The sequence below is a fragment of the Etheostoma cragini genome, chromosome 21, assembly GCF_013103735.1.
Source record: "Etheostoma cragini isolate CJK2018 chromosome 21, CSU_Ecrag_1.0, whole genome shotgun sequence".
Taxonomy (NCBI): domain Eukaryota; kingdom Metazoa; phylum Chordata; class Actinopteri; order Perciformes; family Percidae; genus Etheostoma; species Etheostoma cragini.
The window spans coordinates 2,519,603-2,527,916 of NC_048427.1; the positions used below are offsets into that span (position 1 = coordinate 2,519,603).

General features: G+C 41.1%; 1 protein-coding gene across 2 annotated transcripts; it reads left to right on the forward strand.

The window, feature by feature from the left end:
• The first annotated feature begins 398 nt into the window (after positions 1-398).
• Positions 399-6,506, forward strand: ormdl3 (ORMDL sphingolipid biosynthesis regulator 3). 2 transcript variants are annotated; one of them, XM_034861011.1, is made up of 4 exons: positions 399-717; positions 1,893-2,141; positions 3,017-3,168; positions 4,962-6,506. In XM_034861011.1, the coding sequence occupies exons 2-4, from the start codon at positions 1,968-1,970 to the stop codon at positions 5,095-5,097; spliced, it is 462 nt and encodes a 153-aa protein (XP_034716902.1). In that variant the 5' UTR covers positions 399-717; positions 1,893-1,967; the 3' UTR covers positions 5,098-6,506. The 2 variants fall into 2 exon arrangements, with proteins under 2 accessions (XP_034716902.1, XP_034716901.1); XM_034861010.1 differs by having other exon boundaries at positions 400-717; positions 1,890-2,141.
• The last annotated feature ends 1,808 nt before the right edge of the window (positions 6,507-8,314 follow it).

The following is an 8,314-nucleotide window of genomic DNA, read 5'->3' on the forward strand; positions in this document are numbered from 1 at the left end:
CAAGAAGGTTGATGAATGTTAACCTATCCTTTAATAAAAATGTAACCTAATCTACTTTAGTCACATTCTTGTGACTGAACAACATCAAATACTTTAAATGATGTCTGACATTAAAAAAAACATACATAATCAATAAGTTTAACATGAAGTATTATATTTATCATTTTCAAAATGTATAATGACATTTAGTCAAATTGTTTTTTGTTGTTTTTTTACACATCTTCCGAACTCATTCATGCCCTGTCAATCATGCCAGTTTCCTGGGATCCCGCCTCCGCTGTGACGTATAGAGGGGGGCGTGATCCACATATTAAAAAAAAAATAAAAAAACTCCAATAGGTCATACGTGGCCTCGTGACACACAGCAACCAATTAGAGCAGAATGCGTTGAGTAAAAAAATACTCGGTGCAAAAAACGGTGCCGTGAAAAGGAACAGCGGTGACGTTACATCGTGGAGTGTGCTGTGTTGTCACCAGCTGTTGTCTGAAGACGAAGGAGAAGTGGATGTGTCGATTGATTGTGCGCCGACACGAGCCGACCGGCAGCGCCTAGCAGCACGTCTGGAGCCGAGAGATGTTACCGGATGAATGATGGAAACACCGGAGTCTGGCCAGTCAGCCGGGGATAGTACCCGTTACATAACTGAAGGCATCGATAAGACAGAAACTGGGATAACGGACTAATACAGCTCGGAGTTGAAGCCATTTTTCTCAGCCGTGAGTGTGATGATTTATTTACTCACTTATAATAAACCGGTAGAAGGAACTCCAGCAGTGCACTTGTAGCTCTCTGTAGCCACGTTACGGGTGATTGCTACATTTGAGACAACTTGCATGGCAGCATGCTGGAACGACCAAGCGCCTGCAGTGTGTACAATCAGTTGCTGTTGACCAGGCTCATTTCCGAATGGACCCATATCTTAATTTATTCCATACATATATCTTGGCATGGCCACAGAAAATACTGGTTTCTGATTGGCTGGAAGGTGCCCGTTAAAATCCTCGATTGTATTGATTACTTTATTTAGGTTGGTTTAGGATTAATAGCACTTTATAAAATGTAGGAAGGAGCCACGTGGTTTACAATCAACATCGCTATAGTATTAACAGTTATATTAATACATCATTATATACATAGAGTATAGAAAATAATGGAATTGAGGTTTAGGATAGTTAACAGGCGTTTAGTGGTATCAATACTTATATGTAAATGAACAACACAATAACTAATATATTTTTGACCATTTTTTAAAAGAAATTGTACAAAAACTAAAAACTTATGAGCATTTATGATGAATGCTGTTTGTTTCTGTCATTTTCATTGAACTATTGTAAATAAATTTATGCCATACGATATTTAGGGACATAGATAGAAACATAGGTAATATGTTTGATTTGTAAAGCACATTTCATTGTTAAAAGTGCTACAGAGTGAAACGAGATCAAAAACTGGTTTAGGTTGGACATTTATGTACAGAGGTGGTCTCCAGTTATACAGTATACAGCAAATACAGTGTATACTTTAAACGGGTCACTTGTAATTAGGAAAGTGATTCTTCACCTGTGGATGTAATTTCATGTGTATACTATCTGTAACCTGTTGGGTATGACTCTTGGTCAATGATCTTGTTTTAATAAATGTTCATCAACAGCAACAAAAAACGGTTTTAAAAACAGGAGCATTAAAATGTAAAAAGAGTATTGTATCCCCAGGGGGACGTTGAATAATTATCGCCCAGCCCTACATAGAAGTGACTTATTTATACTGTACAACTTGAGTTAGGAGCAAGCAACTGATGTGATAAATGACACCGGCCCAGTTCAGGTAGTTTCCCTAAGTCTTAATATGACTGGAATAATCCGGCGTAGCCTTTCTGTTTATCTTATAGCAGACAGACCGTCACGCCAGCCGAGGTTCAAAGTAACACCGTTTCCACATCGTGCTTTGAAGTGGGAAGACCGGCGTCATGAACGTGGGCACGGCGCACAGCGAGGTGAACCCCAACACCCGAGTGATGAACAGCAGAGGGATGTGGCTGTCTTACATCCTGGGCATCGGCCTCCTGCACATCATCCTGCTTAGCATTCCCATCGCCAGCGTACCCGTGGTCTGGACCCTCACCAACCTCATTCACAATCTGGTGAGTGGAGCAGGGGAACCTGGTCTGGCTATCACCAGACCAAGCCAAAGCGCAGTAGATTTGAGATTGAGGCTTGACCGATAGGCTTAGATCAACTGACTCTGAACGCAATTGAAAAGTCCTTCAACCAATCAGACAAGAACCCGGCTGACAGCAGCATCAACGGGTTGCTGCCACGGATTTATTTGGGGGCGTTCGGTGGACACTATGTTGAATGTAAACAAGAAGCTGCTTGGTTGCTTCTCAATCATCATCGTGTTAAACCCGCCAATAGCTTACCAGGCAGATAAGCCAGTATGGGATTGGTTCCCGCAAAATTGTGAACTGAAGCACGAGAATTAAACGTGCCGGTTTCCAGACCTGTGGGCGGGGTTCACTCAGTCTATAGTGAACCAGCACTGCCACAGTTTCTTTCATCAGGGTTAGGGAAAGACCCAAAACTGTACAGTGCAGCTGGGTGAAGGCTTTGTGGAGCAGAGGTCGGAGGGTAACCCATCATTCCACAAAGATATTTTAAAAAGAAATTAAAGTCCTACTTGCTGCTTCACTGCTCGTGCTCCTGTTCTATGTTAATAAATGGGTGCCAGGAGTGTTTCAACCAGCATTTCATTTCAAAAGCTGAGGTATTCCTGTGTGTCTGGTCCTGAAGAGTATACTATTAATTACTGTATTTAATAAAGTGTTCCTTCCACTGGAAATGCTAAGAACACATCCACTTGTTGCTTGTGGGCTTCCTTTTGGTTTTGGCGTCTATACAGTAAATCAAGAATATTCTAGACAAAATTGTGTCATCCAGCAGTATATCTGTTATTTATGTTACAGCAGTGCTTTCCTTTTTGCCTCTTAACAATGTGTCTGTTGTCCGTTGTCCTTAGTGCATGTACCTCCTTCTTCACACGGTCAAAGGGACGCCCTTCGAGACCCCAGATCAGGGCAAGGCTCGTCTGCTTACACACTGGGAGCAAATGGACTATGGTGTGCAGTTCACGGCTTCACGCAAGTTCCTCACCATCACGCCCATTGTTCTGTAAGTAACCCCTCCGAACCTAATGCTCAATGTTCCGTTCAGTTTTACCTTTTAGCTCAGACCAAAGGGGTACAAAGTTGGACCTTTGCTGAATTTACTTGATTTTTTTCCCCCTCCTCTTGTACCTCTGTTTGGGTTTTGATTGATTAGCGCCATTGCTGCTCCTGTGTTAGCCTAGCTCACAACTTGTTAAGGTGCTTGATAAGTATTTGCAGCAGTACCCCTTGCTGCTTTGATGCCCTTTACTGTCTTTATTAACCCGATTACAGGTAGCTCCCCAGGTTCCCTGGAGTTGATTGGCCAGCTCAGCTTGAAAACTGTTGTGAAAGCAGTTTTTGCAGGTGTACACTTTTCCACGCTTGTTCCAAAGGCCTTTTTTCTGTCATTTTGTTTTGCAACCAGTGCCAGTAGGAGAAAACCACTGTAGTGGTCAGTTTTTAGGCTTCAGATATAAAGGCTACATATCTTCAAAAGTCTCCTGAGAGCCTTCATTTCATGTCCTCACTTGTTCAGCAGAGAACAGTACAGGCAATTCCTCATTCTGAGCTTACAGAAATCCCTCAGTGGTGTGTGCAGTTACATCTAAAAATGCTGTTTATATCAGATCAGCGTTTCTTATTGACTCCAGTGTCTCGACAGGAACATCTGTGTGTCCTCTGCCAGCATGAAGCCAACACAGTTGGGGTTTATACAATAAGTGCTGGAAACTCACTTTGGAGGCATTTCTGGATGTCTGTGGCTCAGTTAATTGATTTGTTCTTAATTAAAAATGAGCTTTATGAATACGTACTGTATTGCAGCATCATATGTGCGTAGTTCAATGCACAGATTTTTCAGTCCTGTGTTAAAACTGTCTCGTAAACTTAAGTCTTGGCACTGTGTGAGTTAGGAAACCTCTCGCTGTGATCATCAGAGGAAAAATAAGCGAAAGGTTACTGCATACTTAGAGGTATAATATGTTACATTTTCAAATATAAATGTCTAAAGATTGCTCCAGAGTGTGTTCTATATTTTGTTTAGTTGTGTGCTGGCAGCATGTCCCCTTTATGCATGCGTCAGGATCGCGGTTGTGTGCAAGTGTCAGCCATTTTATTTTTATCCAGTCTTGAGCTACATGTTCCAATACACTTTTTAGATCTTTGTTGTGTTTAACTATATATTTTAACTGGATGAAGGATGTTAGTCATCGGATGTCTGGATCTGATGTCATCGGAGACAGCGTCTCGGCTCCAGCTCCTCCCGGACGCCCTGTGTCCACCAAAGAAATCTGAATCATTTGGAAGGTTTATTGTCATGGCACAAAAATGAACAATGAATTCCTAACAGCAGTTTACCCAGTAAACATAATTCTAAATCTAAAAAGACAAATAAGTAGTACAACAATACAATCATAAATAGAAGAAATACACAAACTAAAAGTACTATAGTTATTGCACATGATCCGTATGTGAATGTGTCTACGTGTGTGTGCTAATAAAACTTCTTTATTCAGTGTGTTTACACTAAATAAAGCACCCTTGTCCCACGCTACTTAACAACATCCCCAAACTGTCATTTGGTATTGTTTTGACCCTTAAGTACAGAAAATTACATATTGTATGTTTTTAAAGTGATGTTTTGACAGCTTTAATTTTAATCTTTTAATTGTAGTTTTTTTTTCATTACTCAATACCTTGTTGTGTTCCTCAGGCTTGCTTACAAAATGTCTTCAGAAAAATGCAGACAGGAATGCAGTTAATCATTTATACCCTTATAATCATTACTACTCCTTCTCTTATTTATCCCTGATTCAGGTATATACTAACCAGCTTCTACACCAAATACGATCGGGTCCATTTTGTGGTCAACACCGTTTCCCTGCTCACTGTACTCATCCCCAAGCTGCCCCAGCTGCACGGCGTGAGGATCTTTGGGATTAATAAGTACTGACAAGGCGGAAGAGGACACCTTCTTCCTTTAGAAGTCCCCGTAGACTGCTGAGAGCAGTATCAGGCCTCTGATTTGGCTGCAGATCCACAAAGATCCACGGCTCTCTGGCTCTAGTCTCTGCTGAGCACTACTCTAAATGAGGCCTGCTGGGGATATTGCCATGGCACCAAACTCCAGGTTTACAGAGCACACAAAGGGAAAGTGCGCTGAATGTTTGTGGCTTGTCTCCTTTTGAGTTACAGGTTTTTCAGAGACACTTAAAAGCATAAAAGCGAGTATTATGATAACCATTTCTGAAGGAATGACAATTGTATGATGTGTCAGGGGAAGAGGACAATGGGCAATGGACAAATACCATGTGCCATTTTACACCCACTGGCACACTGAGGCTGTCGTCGAAAGTTATTTTGTATGTGATGATACACTGCTGTATTTAGTCAGCTGCTTCCTTTTTTTGAGGTTCCTGGGCAGAGAGAAGAGTAACAATACTTTAATAATATGGTAAGGAACCTGGGAACTGCTGCAGAGGAGAGACAGGACAAACCACAAGGTTTTATATTTAGCCCTGGCTGTTCTGCTCGGGGCCAAGATTGGGAGGTTAAGCAACTCTTGCTTTTATCTGACCATTTCCATATTTGGGCTGCTCTTGTCCTGGTTTGAAAGCCTCCTGTCTGCAGAGTCGTCAGGTCTGTGTGCACAAAGTATGTGCAAGAGCAGTCTACTGATTCAACATACATGCAAGTCCTGCAACATGAGTTAAGAGAAGTATTTCTATTAATAGTTACATTCTAGGGACACGTGCTTGTCCCTAGAAGTACTTTGGAATTGGCATAGGCCTCAGTTTGGAGCCACATCACACACTGAGATATTAGTTTATTAGGGAAGCCTGTGCAATCTAATGTCTCCTATGTAGTACCCTGGCAGTAAAACCGGAAATACTCAAAGGTGTTTCTAATGTTTTGTCCCCTTCCCACTCCCCAATCACTTATGAAAGGGGCAGAATATTAGAAACATTAGATCCAAATCTACATCTTTCAAGTACATGGTTCTCTCTCTTTACCTGTCAAAATCCTCTTTAGAGTCCAAGGAATTAGTTATTCTGTAGTATGTAAGTGCTAAAGGGATTCTGAGTTATGGTACAAAGCTGCACAGAGCAACAAAGTTACTGTCCATTTCAGATGTTTAGGGAACTTGTGGGTACATATTGCCAGTCCATTGCGTGTGTATGATGTACAATTTCTTTTTTACCAGTGGAAGTCAGAAATGTTCATGAGCTATTTCACAATGGCAGTTGATATCCAGTAAGTAGTTATGTCACATTTTAGGGAAGCCACACTTTGATTTATTGATATTAAGCCAGAAACATATAGTCATTGAATTAATGGGATAATGGTTAAGATTACTTTAGTGTCTCCTTAGTGTTTGTTGAGAAATGAGGAAACCAGTTAACTAATTACAAGCCATTCACTCGGTTAGGAGCTACAGAAATTAAAGGCTTACTTTTCAAAACATACACACGTCACTGCGTATGTTCTGAGATGTATGCCTTGAAATTTCTGTAGCTCTTAACCGAGTGAATGGTTTGTAAATATGTCGCTGGCTTTACTTCAGGTGGATGTTTGCATGTGTTCCTGTCTGTTTTATTGTTAAAAACAAAACAAAGTCAACACATTAAATGTGTTGTAATAATACACGATAATGGCAGAATTATGTTTTAAACACTATGCTGCAATAAGAGGAAAAAAGTAATGTGTATGTACTATACTAGTAATATGTACTCTTTTAGTTATGATACCAAACACGGGGAGACTGCTTTTAAAGACAGATCTGAAATTGAAAAAGATCTAAATAATTTCCCATATTTAAAAAAAAGTGTATATAGAGTGTATGTGTGTGTTTACTGATGTTAGCCCGAGCAGTGTTGGCCACACATTTCGTTCTCATCCAGACGGATCTCGTGAAATGGCATATGTTTGACACGCTAATTCCTATGCCATTATTAGCGTGTTATCAAGACGCATACTCGCTTTTTAGAGTGTTTCTCAACGCTGTTTGGCCGCCATTGACTTATGTAACCTTGTGATTACGTGTGAATTTATTTAAAAATCAGCGTGTGGAGAGGAGGGGGGGGGGGATGGGTAAAAAAACCGGACCAGGGATCGTGTATCGCGTGTCACGTCTCCTAAACTCAACCGTTGGTTTCTTCTTTTACTAAACCCGACCGCGTGGCACGTTTCCTAAACTCAACCAGTTGCTTTCTTCTCGCAATAGCACGCCAAACGGCGTGTATGTTTACGTCTGCTGTATACAGCGCAGGCATACAAGCGGATAGCTCAAAATGCGTACAAATAATACGCCACTTGGCGTAAGAAAGTCGGCGTGTATGTTTACGCGAAGTTATGTTGTCGCAGCATTAGGAATGGCGGTAGCCTTTGTAGCATAAATATTAATATTACTGACAGTGGCAGTAGTAGTCATAGTAGACAACGTGTCAATACCAGTTTCATCTTTTAATGTAGACAAAGGGACAAGATTCATACCGTTTTATAATCATATCTGCACCCAAAAACGGTTAATCTGTTACTTACTTTAGCAGATTGTTGTATTAAATTGGCATAATTTAGGATTGATGCATTGATCCAATCAATTCCAAACATAAACCCCAAAAATACTGGTGGATGTTCTGTAGCTTTCATTTCTTCATCGTGATGCTTCTTAGATGTTAGGCCCGTTCATGATGAGCCAGGCCTGCGCAGAATCGATCAGCGGCGTTGGCGGCCAATGCATGGCGGTTAGATTTACTTACGACTTGATCAGCAATGCTTCTGACGCCGTGCACATGGGATCGACGGTGACCTCACAAGAGCAAGGCGGCAGCCGTTTTGAGAGGCAGGTAGCGCAGTTGCTTTTCACCGAGACAGGCGGACCCTGGGCATGCTGGGAAATGCCTGTTTTTTTCAGAATGAACAACATCATGTTTAATATAGACTTTGTGTTTTTCATTCGGAGGAATTTTAACTATTTGTCTGATTTAAAGGCTTATTGTGTACAAACCGCGTGTGGCTGATAGTTAAATCCGTTCAATCCGTTCTGATTACTGATCATATGCAGTCTGGTTATTAACATCAGCAGCAGATCACATGTAGAGCGTTTTGACAGCTACTCTGTCACAAGAAAAACAACTGGAAACTGGACAAGCTGATATATGGTTCTGATA

Coding starts and splice junctions, on each gene's coding strand:
- ormdl3 (XM_034861011.1), top strand. CDS start 1,968: ATGAACGTGGGCACGGCGCACAGCGAGGTGAACCCCAACACCCGAGTG. Junction 2,142..3,016: donor CCAACCTCATTCACAATCTG/GTGAGTGGAGCA, acceptor CGTTGTCCTTAG/TGCATGTACCTCCTTCTTCA. Junction 3,169..4,961: donor ACCATCACGCCCATTGTTCT/GTAAGTAACCCC, acceptor TCCCTGATTCAG/GTATATACTAACCAGCTTCT.